This window comes from Cynoglossus semilaevis, chromosome 7 (assembly GCF_000523025.1).
Source record: "Cynoglossus semilaevis isolate Cse_v1.0 chromosome 7, Cse_v1.0, whole genome shotgun sequence".
Lineage (NCBI taxonomy): Eukaryota > Metazoa > Chordata > Actinopteri > Pleuronectiformes > Cynoglossidae > Cynoglossus > Cynoglossus semilaevis.
Window position 1 is genome coordinate 4,130,308 of NC_024313.1, and position 16,756 is coordinate 4,147,063.

The 16,756-nt window shown below is 41.2% G+C and overlaps 2 protein-coding genes and 2 long non-coding RNA genes across 4 annotated transcripts in view; 2 read left to right on the forward strand and 2 right to left on the reverse strand.

Annotated features, from left to right (window-relative positions):
• LOC103380774 (protein SOGA3) overlaps positions 1 to 4,106 on the reverse strand; it is an 8,280-nt gene extending 4,174 nt beyond the window's left edge. The window contains exons 1-7 of the mRNA XM_025056954.1: positions 2,788 to 4,106; positions 2,185 to 2,409; positions 1,624 to 1,782; positions 1,393 to 1,461; positions 895 to 1,164; positions 433 to 816; positions 33 to 289 (exon numbers count right to left, since the gene is read on the reverse strand). Of these exons, the coding sequence (XP_024912722.1) occupies positions 33 to 289; positions 433 to 816; positions 895 to 1,164; positions 1,393 to 1,461; positions 1,624 to 1,782; positions 2,185 to 2,409; positions 2,788 to 3,504 (2,081 nt within the window). The 5' untranslated portion in view covers positions 3,505 to 4,106. The remainder of the gene's footprint in view (positions 1 to 32; positions 290 to 432; positions 817 to 894; positions 1,165 to 1,392; positions 1,462 to 1,623; positions 1,783 to 2,184; positions 2,410 to 2,787) is intronic.
• A 161-nt stretch (positions 4,107 to 4,267) lies between these two features.
• On the forward strand, positions 4,268 to 5,989 carry LOC103380775 (uncharacterized). Its single transcript, XR_521714.3, has 3 exons — positions 4,268 to 4,383; positions 4,473 to 4,550; positions 4,690 to 5,989. It is a non-coding gene; the product is annotated as an uncharacterized LOC103380775 (long non-coding RNA).
• A 110-nt stretch (positions 5,990 to 6,099) lies between these two features.
• Positions 6,100 to 11,180, reverse strand: LOC103380776 (elongation of very long chain fatty acids protein 4). The gene is made up of 7 exons (XM_008312860.3): positions 10,806 to 11,180; positions 8,900 to 8,992; positions 8,563 to 8,750; positions 8,302 to 8,382; positions 7,516 to 7,687; positions 7,284 to 7,411; positions 6,100 to 7,187 (listed from the first exon to the last, which is right to left on the reverse strand). The coding sequence occupies exons 2-7, from the start codon at positions 8,964 to 8,966 to the stop codon at positions 6,906 to 6,908; spliced, it is 918 nt and encodes a 305-aa protein (XP_008311082.1). The 5' UTR covers positions 8,967 to 8,992; positions 10,806 to 11,180; the 3' UTR covers positions 6,100 to 6,905.
• A 187-nt stretch (positions 11,181 to 11,367) lies between these two features.
• The window catches only part of LOC112487233 (uncharacterized), an 11,323-nt gene continuing 5,934 nt past the window's right edge, over positions 11,368 to 16,756 (forward strand). The window contains exon 1 of the long non-coding RNA XR_003050141.1: positions 11,368 to 11,862. This is a non-coding gene — a long non-coding RNA (uncharacterized LOC112487233). The remainder of the gene's footprint in view (positions 11,863 to 16,756) is intronic.

The following is a 16,756-nucleotide window of genomic DNA, read 5'->3' on the forward strand; positions in this document are numbered from 1 at the left end:
AGGTGTGGAGGCCCGGTGTGGGCGGCGGGCACGGGCTGCTGCCGTTATTGTTTCTGACCTCATCTGGGTCGCTTTCTCCACCTACAGGACCTTCCCGTTTGCGGTGAGGTGGAAGCAGGCGGGAGGAGGAGGAGTCTTCGTCGCTCTCACGGCGGCCACTTGGCGCGCCACCTGCATCGCTCTCTGCGTCACTGTCCCGTGGGCTGGGCCGCAGGGAGAAATGGGAAGCCAGGTCATAACGCTGCATGTTGGAGAGCAGGACACGATTCTCATACTGCAGCTGCATCACCTTTGGAAAGACAATGATTAAATCGTATTTTTATCACTGAAAACATCACGCAGTATTCAACACATCTGTAAATGACCGGGGTGACATAAGGTTACAGTTGTTTATGATTAAATACAAACAAATATATTACAATCTGACCATACCTTTCCACTGAGGTCATTAATCTGTAATCTCGCTGCCTTCAGCTCCTCCTGTAGAGCCTCTGTCTTGGCTCCATCAACCCCGGCGCCTCCTGTCCCTCCTCCACCTCCATGCCTGCTGCCTCCCTCATGAGTCCCTGCTTTAAATTTTAACTTGTTCAGCTCTGTGGTCACCCTCTGGTTTTGCTCCTCAACATCAGCAAGGTTCCTCCTCAGCAGCTCCGCCTCATCCTCCACCAGCTGTAGCTGCTGTCTTAGCTCCGTCAGATCATCTCCGAGGCCCCGGCTGCTCCCAGACCCACTCATCGCTTCACATCCGGAGCTTCCTGCTCCTTCCGCCTCACCCCGGAGATCATCAAGCTCTGCCCTGAGTCCTCTGTTTTCTACCTGCGGAGAAGTGGGAGACATGCTCACAAAACATGTTGTCAACTTTTCTATAAAAACTTAGTAAACATTGACTTTTACCTCTAGCTCAACTATTTTCCTCCCCAGGATGTTGGCCTCCTCCTCCACTAGCCGCAAACGAAGCTTTAGCTCAGACTCACGAGTGGTGGGTGGACCTCCCGCCTCTCCTTTGGGATGAGTGCTGTCCAGTTCTCCGTAGAAGGAGCGGTACTTCTGCAGCTCTTGTTCAATGCGATCCTTCTCTTTGTCAATCTTGGCAGTCTTCTTCCTCATGAGCACGGCCTCCTCTTTGATGAATGCCAACTGACACTTGAGGTCCTCATTGTCCTCCTGGAGTACAGCAAGTAATTATTAGTGCTTTCAAAAAAAGAAAGTTTAAAAATGACATAATAAAACCTAATCCTAATGTACAGGTAATTGGTTTTGGTGATTCTAAAGGCTTTTTATTTTATTTATATATTTCTTTTACAAATTGTTGAATTATTATAAATACTCTCAATCATTTACAAGGTTGATTTTTACAAGGAGAATGCACACAGTTCTGCCCTTACAACTCACCTCTGTAGGAGTCTGTGCTGCCTTCTTGTCGGTCTTCTGGATGTCTTTGCTTCCTCGTCTTTTCTGAGACTAGAGCAGTGCAAGTTAATTTTAAAAAAATGTGTGTTTGAAATCATATTTTTCTTCAGACATTTGTTATTGGTTAAAATGACTATAATCAGAGCAACACTGTTGTCATGGATTCTGGTATGGTAACTTTGATACGACTCCTGTGGTTTCACATCTATATACCTCTTTTGCTTTGTCTAGTTCATTCTGCAGGGCTTGTTTGGTCACCTCCACCTCTATGAGCTTCTGCCTCAGTTTTTCATTCTCCTCCTCTGTCCTGGTGCGTTTCTCCTCCACTTTTTCCAGTTCGTGGTGCAGCCTCACAGACACATCCTTGGCCACCTGCAGGGAATGTAGTTTCACTGAAAAACTGCAACTTCAAATAGGCAGTGACCTATCAATGTCTGCGCTCCAACAGCTTGCAAAAGGAAAATAAATGCAGGCAGAGCATGGAAGAATCCCTACAGAATCAAGACACAACAACACACCAGCCAATATGAAAGTGACTGTTACCTCAGGGATTATTTTGCAAATACTGACTTTTAATGTTTAAACCTTTTAATTATTTTGCCTCTGAGTGCTTTTGTTTTACACATCCAATTATTTTGCAAATACTGATTTTTAATGTCTCTGTTTTAATGTCTCTCACTCCTCTGAGTGCTTTTGTTTTACACATCCTCCAAAACAGTTGGTATCTCTATAAGAATGGCTTTTTAGAAATACAAACTTTCTCCCTTTCTGCACCTTCAGGTCTTGCTCCAGACTTCTGAGCAGCTCCTCATCAATTTCTCCGGTCTGGGCGTAGCGCAGCCTCTTCCTCTCAGCCTTCCTCAGGCGGTACTGCAGGATCCTGCAGTTTTTATTGGCTCTCTCCAGCTCACGCCTCATCTCCTGCAGCTGACAAGTGTCTTCCTCGTAGAAAGTGTCTCTCATTTCATCCATTTCATTCCTCATCTCTTCGATCTCATACTAGTGGAACACAAATAAACATAGGATTCCCATGCTGTTGTCATTTAAAGTACCTCAGTTGTTTGCTTTTTTTTTTTTTTAACCTAGTGGCACTTGTTTTGAGACAAGCAAATGGTTGCAACTTCCTATTTGACTAGTCTTCATTAAAATGACAACATGTCACGGCCGGGATACATCCAATATAACTGATTTTTTTTTGATACATTTATAACTAAGAATTAGAAAGATTATAAAACAAATGCTGTCTCTGTTTTTTCCTGAATGTTTTAGTTGCTATGTCGTAAGAAATGATGCTCAGATGTAAACATTGTGGCAGTCTAATCCTTCGGCCTACTGTTATGTTCGGATGACATTTGCTATTTTTGATATTCGTCAAACCTTGAGATCTTCATTTTCCTCCAGCAGCCTCTCCATCTCGTCCTGAAAGGCCTGTTCCGGCTGTGTCACTGTCCCCGCCTCTGTGGCCTCAGCAGCCGGCTCCAGCTCTCCTTCTGCGGCCTCCTCCGGGCTTATGTTTTCCACTCTGGTTTGCATCCTCGCGCCGCTTTTCTTCAGTCTCTTCTGCAGGTGGAAGTGGATCAGTTCAGCCTGTAAGCATCTCCCTCTCCACAGAACCAAGCCGAGGCCCGATCCGCAGCCCGGGGAGTCTCCGCCTCTCCCTCGCTGAGTTCCCTTCTCCAACTCGGGTCTCTTCTCTTTTACTCTCACAGTGGAGGAGGATGAAGGCAGCGGGCGCTGCTGGGAGCAGGGTAGGCGCAAATTCAGTCGACGAGCCGAAGTTGACGTTGAATGTGTGGGATCTTCTGAAGCATCCGCCCTGTTTGGTCTCAGTGATTCAGCCTCAGCACCATCAGGATGAACTGCTCCAACACCGCGGCTCCGCAGCTCCACCTCCTTCACCCCCGTGTTTTTCTTCCTTCCTGTGGTGAGAGAAGACGTTCGCCTGCCAGGTCTGGGGGTTTGCTCGGTCGCCCCTTCAGTGGCAACCCGGTGCTGCCTCCTCCTCCCTGCTTTAGTGTCGGCTGATGATGTTGGTGCTGCTGATGATGGAGGATCTGCAGCGCCGCTGGCGGCAGGCTTCATCTCCTGCTCCATTAAAATCAACAGCAAAACATTTTTAAGAAGAAAAAAGTTGTAAAAGTGCTCTGTCTGTAAGGTGCACACCTTTGGAATTACTCAGCTCAGATTGATTCAAACTATGTCCTGCTATTCAAAGACATAGAGAACAAAGTAAAACCAGGGTGAGGTCCTGTAGATGAGCCACTAGATGTCGCATTTTTCACACTTTTTTCTGCTACAATCATTGCTGAGCCATATGCTACGAATTAAAAGTAAAGATCTGCTGTTTTTAAGCTGCAAATTAAACACGTGAGACTGACTCTAATCCAACACGTCATGTTGTTAAGAATATATATTTAATACGTGTGTTCGAGGTTTTATTTAGACCCCATGAATATTTATGCTGAGTTGCGCTGACAGGTCACCATCCGACACTGCAGGGGCACGGACCATGTGACGTAGAACTATACGTCATACCAGGAAGCAAGTCACTGTCATAATAATAAAATAATAAAACACTTTCTAGGCTAAAATCTAGAACTACATTATAAAGGACTCCAGTTCCTGACATGTTTTATATATGTCAGTATTATGTCCCTTTTAAACCTTATTTTAGGTTTTAGTATGTCAAATAGAGAAGAACAGTTTTTAAACTTTTTTAGATCAAGGAGATAAATAAAAAGTGCCTCCTAATATACAGATGGATGCACTGTTGCTGCTCTCAATACATAAAAATGTATAGCCTAAATAATATATATAAATTTATATATAAAGACATTTATATAAATAGATATTCTGTATATTTTTCCGTTCCATATATTTGTCGCTCGCTCTCTCTTAAAAGCCACACGTGTACAGAGTTATTCCTAATTGACGACTCGACGGCGGGTCCAGATGAACGACTGAGGCAGAGAGGTCTGTGACTTTTGGATTTTTATTCCCTACTTTTTGCATTTCGACTCAGTGACTTAGTGGAAAAACATAACAATGTTTGAAATGAACAGATGCGTTGGGATTTCTGAGCACGTAGAGCCGACTGAGGTTGTGCAGCGTCACAGTGCACCCTGAAACTGAGAGACAAGGTGAGAACCGTGTGGAGTCAAACTCACGTTTTTATATTATTAATAATATATAATTTAATAATCAATTATTTGACAAATGTGCTCTCACCAAAACTTAATTACTTAACATGACTCGTTTCTCACTTGGTTTATTTCCCAGATTGATCATCTTGAAGCTCTTCAACACAGTAGGGAGCGTCGATTTCTCTTTTTTTCCTTCCTGTCTGGCCGCTGTGCACCCACCCTCCCCCCAATCCGCTGCTCTGCTTTATTGGGCCGCCGAGCCCCCCGCAGGGTCGCCGAACCCCCCGCCGCCGGATATATGTTTTTATTTATACATTTTCTGTAGAAATAAAAAAAACAGAAGTGAAATGTAACATGATTGTATTGTCGAGTTGTACAAGACATTCCTCAAGCTTAGTCCCTGTTCATAGTCAAATCTGCAGGTGATATATATATATATATATATATATATATATATCCTGGATCAAAATTGTTGTTAGAGCGTACTGTTTGTGTCAAATAAATAAAACATGCCAGACCTGTGGTAGGCATGGCTCTTATTTTCATTATAGAAAGATGGCAACCGTAATGTTAACCCTGGGTAGAGAGTTAATGAAAAGTCTAGTAACGTAAGCTGGTTTGAGAGAAGTCTATTAGAGAAACCCTGACAGTTCCACAGTGACAGACTAGAGGGCGCTCCCAATCATTTATTTTACTGCTAATGACATGAGAGTGACTACTCAGGTTTGCAAAGATTTAACCCTAATAAACTTACCCTTTACCCTCTAACTGTCTGTGTTGATCTGCTAATGACAGAGAGCTAATTAAACACTTGTGTGTGCTCAGTTTTAAGTTTGCGTATACCGATAATTATGCAAGTCATCTTTGTTTTGCCCTTTAAGTGTTCATGAAGTCCATAGAACATGGATATACAGTACATATAGCAACAAGGACACGAGTTACTTTGACCTTTTCTCAAATACTTATAGGCACCATTCAATCCTCTTACTCCCCTGTCCATATATGACCCAGAGGAAGGAGGAATAAACCCTAATCACACTCCCCTTATCCAGTCAGTCATTCAGATCTCCTTCCACCTCCCCTATAATAACATGGGCGGAGAGACTCCAGTGGTGAAACTGATGTAGAACAGGATAACAACTTAGTTGGCAAAAAAAAAAAAAACTAACTTCTCTGTCACGTGCTATGTTATTAATATAAAAAATGTAATCATGGATGTAAACTCCACATTGAAACCGAATTTTAATTACTCCTTAAAGTTTGAGAGCTTTGGCAACCTGGAGGCAGATTAGCAGAGGCTTCTCTTCCTGTGACCTGCTTTCCTGGGTAACTCATGAAGTGACGTGGAAATAAGCTCTTTTGAAGCTAAAGCCAATTTACCCCCACAGATTATGGCCGATCTGTCTGGACAGGCTAAAGATACAGTAGAGCCTCTCTGCCACTCTGTCGCTAACCCACAGACAGACCCACAAACCTACAATTTCTCTGCCTTCTTTCAGTTCCATGATGAAGATAAGTGTACTGAAGAATTGGGAGGAGAGAAATAATTAAAGGCGGTACTTCACAGGGTCTTTTATTTCCTTTACATGTGCAGCCACAAAGCGGATTCTTCTCGTTCTGTTTAAAAATATATTAAGTTTACATTAAAAAAAAAATCTTATTCTTACGCATTAGCTACACTGCACAGCATAAAGAAATAAACCACCAGGACACATAACATAACCTACTAATTCACAAAGAACATAAAGAAACCAGTGTGTCAGTCTGTAAGTAGTACATACAAGTGTGAAGTCCATTAATGTGAAGAACAAATTGCAGGCGTGGTTCATATGTGATTATTTATGAACAAACACTTTTCTGACACTGAAGAAAAGTCTTTGGTTAAAACATTAGTACGTGATGTATTTTGATATTAGCTTTCTCAATAAAACGTTAGAGCGCTAGAAAATAAATTAGCATATTCAAGTCTATTTAAGCCTTCATTTAAAATAACACTGATTTCAGAGTACAAAAAGTAAAAGTTATTTGATAGTAAATGATGAGCAGATTGTGGGTATTGTAATACTTTTTTGTTCTATTAGGATCCACAACACAGTTGGACCTTATAATCCAAATTTTCCTTAATTTTGTAAAAAAAAATGATATGGAGTAAAACAACACTAATCTTTGCTCCTCAAAACCAGACCCTGTTTATGACAACCAATACATATTTAGTTATATTCTCCTTCTTGGGCACAAATCACATCGTTGTTGCCTGGATAGTGATCTGGTTAAGACCCTGTGGTTACTCCTTCTGCCCTGTTAAACTGTGTTTTTACTGTAATTGTTTTGTACCAAACCCGACCTCCACCTCTACTCCCTTTTTGCTCTTCCTTTCTTTTGCCTTTGGCCATTTTCCTGCACTTCCTGCGCCTTGCTATGACCATTAGTTACCGTAGTTGAGCCGTTTGCTACTGGCTTGCCACCTTTATGTGACGAGGAAGGTTTGCCCCTGTAGGCATGGTAGTAGAAGTTGGCAAAGAGGATGATAAAGGTGACAGCATAACCAATCAGAGTCCACTGCATCCAGAGCGGGAACTGACAGCCGGTGTAGAGGGAGTAGCCAGCGTGACCAATGGTCACATGGAACTGGATCTGATAAAGAGAGGATGTAGTCATGAATCAACAGCCAAAACACCTTTCACATACTAAATAGTAATGTCGGAACTAAAGTATTCGCAGTACACCCACCATCTGAATAATAGTGAGGTACTTCTTCCACCACAGGTACTTTTGCATGTGAGGTCCAAGTGCCGCCAGACCATAGTAACCATACATGACGACGTGTATTCCAGAGTTGATGGTTGCACCAAAAAATGCTGTGAAGGTTGTTGAAGTTGCATGTAGTTATCGGATAGATATTGTGTTTTTAAGGTAAATTATTTATACAGTTAATAGACTGGATATAGTCCTATTTACTCACACTGTCCTCCTGGTACCCACTTAATGCCAATCCACCAAAGGATGAACATCGTGCAGTGATGGTAGACATGGAGGAAGCTGACTTGGTTGAACTTCTTCCGCAGGATAAAAAAAACTGTGTCCAAGAATTCCACTCCTTTGGAGATGTAGTACCACCACAGAGCCGATGCTATCTGCAAGCACAGCACAGAAGACAGTGGACTGCTGCTCACTGTGGATATGTTGTATTGTTTACTTGTTTCAGACAAGGCCACCATGTGACAGCAAATCTCTGCAAACTATAAAATGACTTTAGCATGCAGAGTGACCAATCACAGTGCAGGGTCTAACGCTCCCGTGTTATACCTCCATTCGTATGAGTGTAAAAATGAAAAATAAATTCAGTGTATTACATGATCTACTATGTAATGCTAATACAACAACATCTGAAAGTCCTGAGTTCCTGTTGTAATCGGTACCAATCTAGATATACAAAAATACAGTGCAGAAGAAGACAGTGTAATTATTTGTGTGTGAAAATTATGTAAAAGTTTCAGAAAACACATCGCCCCAGTTCTACATTTGACTCTGATGCACATGTTTGTAGACTGCACTGTAGTGTCTCCTATCTTTTAGTAGGGTCTCCAAGTAAGAGCCAGCCCTCAGATGGGGGCGGAGTTTTAGGATGGCATGTTTCTGGGGGATTCTGCAGAGAGGAAACCCTGTAGCAATTTTATTTCTTTCTAAGTCAGCTGTGCTCACATTTATTTTTCCGTATACATTGGTGTGTGTGTAGAAGTCGACCTACCCTGACTTCATTTACATCCTCGGAGTAGTTGACAGGCTGACAGAGGTAGCTGTATCCGGCTGCCCTTGTGGCTATTAGGAGCTTCAGGAGAGAATAAAGAATTAAGCATGACACTCTTTACTAATAAATGAAAACTGAAAAGCTAAATGTGCAACACCAATAAAGCAGCCTCAACGCTTGACTGACAGAATTGAAAACTCATCAAACCTGCAGAGATTTCTTTACAGATTGTCATGTATGTAGTATTACTGTAGCACTGACCTCTTTGGCGATGTAGAAATTGAGGACAACCATGCTGAAGTTGTAGACTATAAGAGACTTTCTGAGTGTGAAGGGCTGCCGGTCCTGCATGTATTTGGGCCCCGCCCACAGGAAGAGCAGGTACAGGCAGCTGATGGCCAGTGTGGGCAAGGGAGATGACATCATCGGCCACTTCTCCACCCTTTTGTCTTCAGTGAGAATAGGTATGTGTCAGTGCAGGAGGAAACAAAATAGTAGCAACATGGAATGACAACATATATTGTGTGTTTATTCGGTTGCAATCTTTGCAATGTCATCATGAAATGAACAACACGATGTGTTCCAGACGTGACCATACCTGCTATAGTAAGGCTCCATTTGTAAAATTCTACAGTGTCGTTCACAAAATGTGTTACAACCTCCATGGCTCGCCCTCTGGTCTCCAATTATACTGCAGCAGGAAGACAGTCGGAGATGGAGAGATGAAACAGTCATGACTACACAAATGAAATTACAGGCCAAATATACAGTATCATGTTGTATCAGTACAACCGATAGCTGGAGCGTTGAATTGTATCCCTTATGTGCACACACAAGTCAGTTTGCACGTGCTGCAGAACAACTGAAATGCACAAACCCAAAACCTTTTACAACAACACCTTTGAGCTCTGTACAAAATACATTGGAAACATTATATATTTAAAGAAGGGTAAAGGGCTGTTCTGCAATTACTGTAAGAATTTTCTACTTCTACTGTGCAATTCCTGAAACGTTTTATAAAAAACACCAAGCACCAAGTTTATTAAAAACAACGTGACCTCAATGAGGTCTATAACTTTTATCTATTGATTTTTTTTTTAGCCCAGTCACAACTGTTTGAGATAATTGAAAGAAATGAGATGAAGGATACTAGGCAAGAAATGAGGACACAGTACTTAGCACCCCAGTATTACTCAGACGTTTTTATTTTTACGACAAAAAATGAACACACATTTTTGGAGTTGGTTTTGAGGGATTCTCAAAGGTCTACTGAAATGGAAACTATTCTTTAATTTACTCCAAATATTTTCTATGGCATTTAAAGTGATTTTGTGTCAGTATTTTTCTTTTAGTTTATGCTATGTTGAGGTCTTTTGGTGTTGGAAGTTCAAAAGATGACCATGACCCACTGTTGGGTCGTTCAGATTCAGACTGAATTATGATTGAACATTTATTCTAATGTGAAAATGTCAATTCAAAGCTAATTTTATTTCTGTCTGTTCGTCTGCAGGACCTTGACCACATGTACTGTAAGTTGTTCCTTAAGACATAAATGAATTTATGTCTGTAATCTAAGGGAATTATTAAATAAGCTTGTTTTTTTAATACAAAGCAAACGTGTCCAAACTACTGTGTGGCTTTTATAAACCCATTTGGAAAAGACATGACGTGGTAAATAATCATCATCATTTTCCTCGGTACATGGGAGTTTTCTTATTCAGCAGAGAGCAGGTGTCTCTCTGGCTTAATCTATAATTAAACGGCGTCGCCAGATCAGATTTCTGTTAAATATTTTAGTGCGTATTCTTATTGTAGTTAGCGTTCACTGTGTTCTCCGTGTTTCACAGCAGGCTACAGGATGTTACTTCCACAAGTGCACACAGGATTTTAGTTAGGCTACAGAGGGAGATCAGATACAGAGGGTTTGTGTGCGCACAAAAAGACTGGGGCACATGTGTCAGCAGGTTTCGCCCAAGAGGCTTAAACACAATTGATCAACGAGCTTAGATGTAGGCCTAAGTACAAATGCCCCGCGATCCACATGCTACATTGGCCATGTGGCCAAAAAGGAACAAAACATGCAGTAAATTATTTAATGAGAAACACGCAAAGCAACATTAATTTGGATTAATTTTGATTATTGTTTTATTCCTAACGGTGCATATGTTTATATATGGAGTTAGTTTAGGAAAACACCAAGTCAATGAAGCAGCACTTCTGAATCCGTTAATGTTGTATGTGCTGTATATTTGCACAGCATTTATAATAAAATGATGACGTGAAGAATTATGCTTTAACCAAAAGCGTTAAGTTTACTAAATTGTGCGCTTTTGGTCCAGACTGAACAGGTGGGTGTCTGGACCGCTCTAAGAGGGGATAAAGACCAACACCAGATAACCATAATCTTCCAAACCTTGCAACATATGGCAGAAAAAAGAATCCCAAATTACACAAAAATATCAGAGACAATTCAGAAATTTAAAAAGTCGCTCAAATGTACTTACGTCCTGGATATTTCAAAGCGTGTAATGACATCCGGTGCAATTTGATGCCCAACTCCTCTCACCCACTGCTGCCGTCTTCTTTGTCTCTTTCTCCTCCTCCCTGCTCTTCTGCCTCTTCTCCCTTTTCCTCTCGTCACTTTTTACACTCTCTCTGGGTAAACTTTGACATGAAACGGCAATTTGGCAAATAAACTAGTCAAGGCAAAGATAAATCTATTGACTACGGTAGGCCAATTACGCATGTAGTGCGTGCGCACTGCTCAGCCGCATCATCTTCTCCCTCCTGCCCCTCTTGACTCAGAGAAGCCGGTGCTGCTGCGCATGTGTGAACTCGCTCCCCAGTCTTGGGGGTTGGTCGGTCGTCGTCCTGCTTCACTCTGTGTAGTGTATCTACTTCTCCTCGCGTTAACTGACTTCCCTCGAGATTTTTCTTTGTAGCGTGATATATTTTCTTTGCATTTAAAAAAAATTACACCACAAAATACTTTTTTATTATCCATCATTAAAATGAGCCTAATTAACTACCTAGACGCACAAAACATTTCTGCAAAATCGCTCCTTTATGAAATAAATCTCATGCCGTGATATTGTGTTGCACCTGTCAGAAACATTCCACTAGATGGTGCTGTCAAGCTGTCGTTGAATTTTTTGCCACACATGCAATCGCAAAACGGTCAGCGCTGCTCCAAGCTGACCCGATATTTTATTATCCTATTTGATATTCCATTGAGTGTGTAGTACTGTATACAGTACTTACTCTCTGCGTGATAAATGTCAAGTACTTTTTAAAGTTCCATTCATGGGAACTAGGGCCCAAAGCAGCTAATGAGACGGGGCCTTCTCTGGCTCTGATTCCCTGCCACATGTGTTTTCTGCTTGAGGAACAAAGTTTCTCTGAGAGAGAAGTACCGTATCCTGTGACAGTGAATCACCACAACTGCTAAATATGTGTGTGTGTGTTCTATATATATTGGTTTACCAGTAAAAGTGTTTGCTAAATAATAGTTCAATGATGTGGATGTGTTACAACAGTGACACCAGACATTGGCTGGTCAAGGTACAGTAGGTATTTTCTTTGAACTGTTTCTTCTTATTATTTATATTTATTTATTATTATTATTCTACTATTTTAGTCACGGAACTCTGTTGTTCTGTTACTGGCTATGTTTTATTAATAATGTGAGTTTTAAACACAGACTTTGTTGTGGTCACAAAACGCCTGATCTCGTTGTGTCAGTTGTTATCGTGACACTGATGTAACACTGATTTCCTGCTGGCAGCCAGGTACATTCCTCATAACATATGGGGAAGTACTAGTCTCACAACGTATGTTGCTTGTTCTATGTATGGGGTTAAAATGAGCAAAGTTAAACCATATTATTCTTGTTAACAAGCAACCAAAATATCTGATCATATTGATTAGGAGAAAATTAAAGTACTTATAGCACCCCCTGTCAAAAAAGTCATGATACTACTGCATATCTTTTATTTTAGAGGAGGTCAGTTTAATGACTGTTTGTAATGTAAAACATCAACATACACGTGCACCCGTAGTGTATTTTGCAATACCAACCCTGACTGTGGTCAAAACTGTCTGTGCAGTATCTGCTTTTGGTATCATTTCCTTCTCCTGTCAGCTGTGTCGGCAGACCTGAGCAGAACTGTCCTGACAGAGAACGAGGGGAACTCTTCAGCCTTGTCAACTTGAACCCCGAACACAAACAGATTTACAGTCACAAGATACACCTGCTACAGTGCTAAACACTTGTTGGCCTGACTCTGTTTTCTACTTGTTTCCTTTCCTGCCAGTTTGGTTTGGCATCAGTGAATGTGGATTATAGCAAACGTAAAGCAGACAGGTCTGTGGTCCAATAATCCAAAATGTCACGACTGCTGGTCTGTAGTTTTGCAAAGCACACGGGTATTAGCTAAAGGTTGAGCTGTCTGTTTATGGCAGGTTGAATAAAAACACTTATTATTAACACAGTCCTGGAGAGTGCTGCGACACTTCCTGACTCCCTTACAGTGAGGCCACACTATGAAATGTATCTGCCTCAACGAGTGCTGCTTCAGGATTTAGTTGTTATTGCAAGGCAGAGGTTTTGCTAAAAATAGTTTTACTGTAGCTAATGACTACAGTTTAATACTACAGAAGTATAACAGTACAAACCACAGCCTTGGCATTTTCACTGAGATATCATCTTTGCAAGATATCAGCTTTTTCTAATGTTGTCTACATTAATTCTAAACCTACTTCCAGATTACCAGAAAACATTGTTACCTTCCCATCAACTCAGACCGGTTTGGTCTTTCCCTTCTGATCTTAAGCATCAGAAGAAAATAAATAATTGAATAATTATGGTTGTGCTACACAAAAATCCCCAGTGGAGCAAAACCTTTTGAATTAATAAAGTGGTTGGTTGGTGTAAATATGATTCCTCAGGTCCAATAGTATTCCACATATACCAAATAAGGTATCATATATCTATATATTTCGCATACATATTTTGAGTATGTGGAAGTTCCTGTATTATGTTATATAGTTTGTATGTCATGTGTTGCTGGTTAATCTTCCTGTTTTCGACATTCCTATTATCTTCTTTAAACCTCTGTCTTCTTTTTGCTCCTGTAATGTTTCTTTCTTTTGCCTTTAAATTCATCCCTGGCCTACAGAGAGCCCATATAATCATCGTCTCTTACTCTTTTTTTACTTTTGTCTCCCTTTATGGTCTTCATATTTCATTTTTACATCTGGCAGTGCCATTTTCAAAAGGGTACACATTTTAGTTTCCAACCCGAAGTGCAGGCATGTCTTTTCCAACCCCCAAAGCATCATCAGAGATAAATTAGCCCATGATTTATGCTGGAACACAAACCGCTAACATTTCTGCTAAGGAAATTTACTTCTGTTGGGCTCATTCACAGCCAACCACCTGGGACCAACCGTTTTCCACATACCTCCAGAGCCACTAGGTTTTAAAAGATTCTTTGGGGAAATAACACTTTTCCAAAACATTCTCCTGCCGAAGGACCAGTGCGTATTTTCTTTCACACGGGACTTCTCTAACTGCAATAGGTGGGAGGTCAGAATCTGGCAGCATTAAGTGACTATTTTTGCACATACTGAGGCATGCAGACACACTCACACTAAAAGTTTCTGTGATTTGTACTGGCATAGCCGTTGATAGGAGAAAGAAATGTCTCAGCCACGATACAGCATCGAGCCCAGATTCTGTTTCAGGAAATTACTGTCTCGAGGAAAAGAGGTTTTCGACTTTTGTTAATGATTTCTGTGTGCATATCAGTTCATGCCGTAGGTGTGTGATGACTGACAAAATATCTGCACCTGTATCCTAAAGCAGCCGGAGAATGAACACACAGAGGATCGAGTATCACCGTCACATGCATCAACAAGAGCTCCCGTCCTGTCCTTCACAGTTTCTCCAATTGCATCTAATTGCTATGAGTCATTTTCATTTCACAGTTTCCGTGTTAACTGGATCAGGTCCTGTCCATTAGAGTTTCCATTTGGTATGGTTGTAATTCTGAACGGAATATTCATCAAGCTCAGATTTAACTGGCTCCATGCAGTAGCGGATCCCTCTCTGTCTGTAGTGGCTGACTAGATGTGGCATTAGGTCACAGTGTGTGTGCCATTTTGAGGATAACTAGGGCTGTTTTTACTGCTTCCTATAAAACTGAGATTTGAGCTACGCACGCACACACATACGTGCACTCTGCATGTCATGTGCACGCACACACACGTACAATCACAGTCTCTTGTCCTCATTTGCCCTTTGTGAAAGGGAAGGTAAACTCCTCCCCTGGATGATGATGATGATGATGCTGATGATGATGATGATGATGATGATGATGATGATGATGATGATGATGATGATGATGATGATGATGATGATGATGATGATGATGATGATGATGATGATGTGGGACCACTTCTCCTGTTTAATCAGTATCTCTTCCCTCTTCCCTCTGTGTCTTTGGTTTTCCCCGATTATTTCTTTTTATCTCTTGTGTTCTTCTATGTTTTTCTTTCATGTTTTCTTTGTTTACTAAGCCATCCATGTTCCTCCCTTCCTTGTTTTCGTTGATTTCTCTCAGTTCCTCACTGTCTTAAATGTCAAAAGTTCTGTATTGCTGAGTGGAATTTCAATTTTATGGCAGGTATTAAGAATATAAAAATATAAAAGTGTTATTGGAGGTGTACAGCTCCACAGAAGTGTGGAACCCACATTAGTACAGTGCCTTGGCCAAGTGTACTACAACTATGGACAGTGAATAATGCACTGGTGTGGTGCAAACACCCCTGGGGACGTGCGAGCTGCCACTAGTGGGTGCGTAAGATATAAAATGTGATGGGAAATGGAGTTGCTAATCATTGTAATAATAGAACCAGACAGACAACCTCTCTCAGAATTTATTGCTTTTTTTATTTGTGTCTTAGCAGACAATTTCTGTGTAAATAATCCTGATTAAACCATCTGTGGTGCGTGGTTCCAGTTTCATAACACACATGAGCACACATACCTCGGTGTAGCAATGACGCACGCCCTTTAATTACCTGCTGTAATTCAGATCTGAATGTGTCCATTCTCATTCAGTGGTGAGGATGAGTACGCAGGAATGTCAAGAAGCCAGAATGTCTGGACACTGTTGTGTCGTTACTCACGTTACTTTTAACATTTTCACCATAGAAATAGAAACAGGATGCACAACATGAGGATGCGACTCTTGAACAAAGTCTGCCTTTCTGTGAATGGAGTCTTTTTTTCCAGGCTCCTGGGACACGGCAACTCAACAGCAGATTTTTGTTTTAACAGGTTGTGGGGTTATTCCAACCACTGAGGGTTCTGAAATGATATTTTTTTCACCTGTAGTGCAGCCCATGGTGGTGCAGCGCTCTGTGGGGGGCAGGTGGCTGGGGCCACTTGGCTGACTCTCTTCTTCTCCCTGATGAAATATGATCCACCACCCCCCCCCCCCCCCCCCCCCCCCCCACCCCCCACCCCAGCGCTTTACGAATTGTTTAGGAATCATTGGCCTTGTACTGACTTTAGCAATGCTAACCTGAGCAGTGATCCTTGAAAAAGATTTGTTTCATGCACTTAATGAAAGTGTAGCTGGTAACCTCATCCTGTGAGAAAGGAAAAAAAAAATCAGAGTGACCCTAAAACTGCAATACTATGCAGTATCTGCTAATTACACAAGAAACAGCAGAAATTAACAGCAGAAAAACATTATTGCAAAAACTCTGCTTGAACCTTAACATGACTTCCTTTCACACAAACGTTAAATGGCTAAGAAAACACACACTGGATCTTTTTTTAAACCACTTTTATCCAGTTTGATTTAGAATGTGATGATATAAGCAGTCTGTAAAGGCATGATAATATTTTGAAGGGAATACTTTTCTCCTACGACTTAAGAACGCAGGTATTCTTTGTTCCCCTAACTGGCAGTAGTACAGCAAATATGATTCCAAAGGTTTGTTTCCTCACTTGAATACAGAGCAACCACTTATTTTCTCCACAAAATGTGACTTATTGGATCAGCTTTAGGGTTAAAAGGAGTTTAATGTGTACCCAAGAGGGTCTGTGACTGTGGTCTGGAAAACAGGAGTCAACATTAGGCATTGACAGGGAATGGTGGTCACTAATTGTATTTACAGCTGGTAGAGAAGAGCTATGTCAATAAGATCATAATGTGGCGGTGCTGTAGTAATGGGTGGTTTGACTACATGGTCAGTTTAATTTTATCCAAGCTGCCATGGTTGGTCTGATTTTTTCTCTGCAGACTTTTTAGTTTTGTCCAAAGAAGAAAAGTGAGTTTTAGGGGCTGAATTAAAATGTATGATGTGCTTAAAAATGTGAACCTGAAATCAAGTTGCATAGGCCTCAAAGGTTAAATACTGGACTAGGATAACGTATGTATAT

Bases quoted from the DNA above. Each gene is read 5' to 3' on its own strand.
- LOC103380776 (XM_008312860.3), bottom strand. From the start codon at position 8,966: ATGGAGGTTGTAACACATTTTGTGAACGACACTGTAGAATTTTACAAA. The intron at 8,383-8,562 runs GTCAGTGCTACA...TCTCTCCTGAAG, and splicing joins ATTTCTACATCGCCAAAGAG to CTCCTAATAGCCACAAGGGC. The intron at 7,188-7,283 runs GTGGGTGTACTG...TCTCTTTATCAG, and splicing joins ACCTCACTATTATTCAGATG to ATCCAGTTCCATGTGACCAT.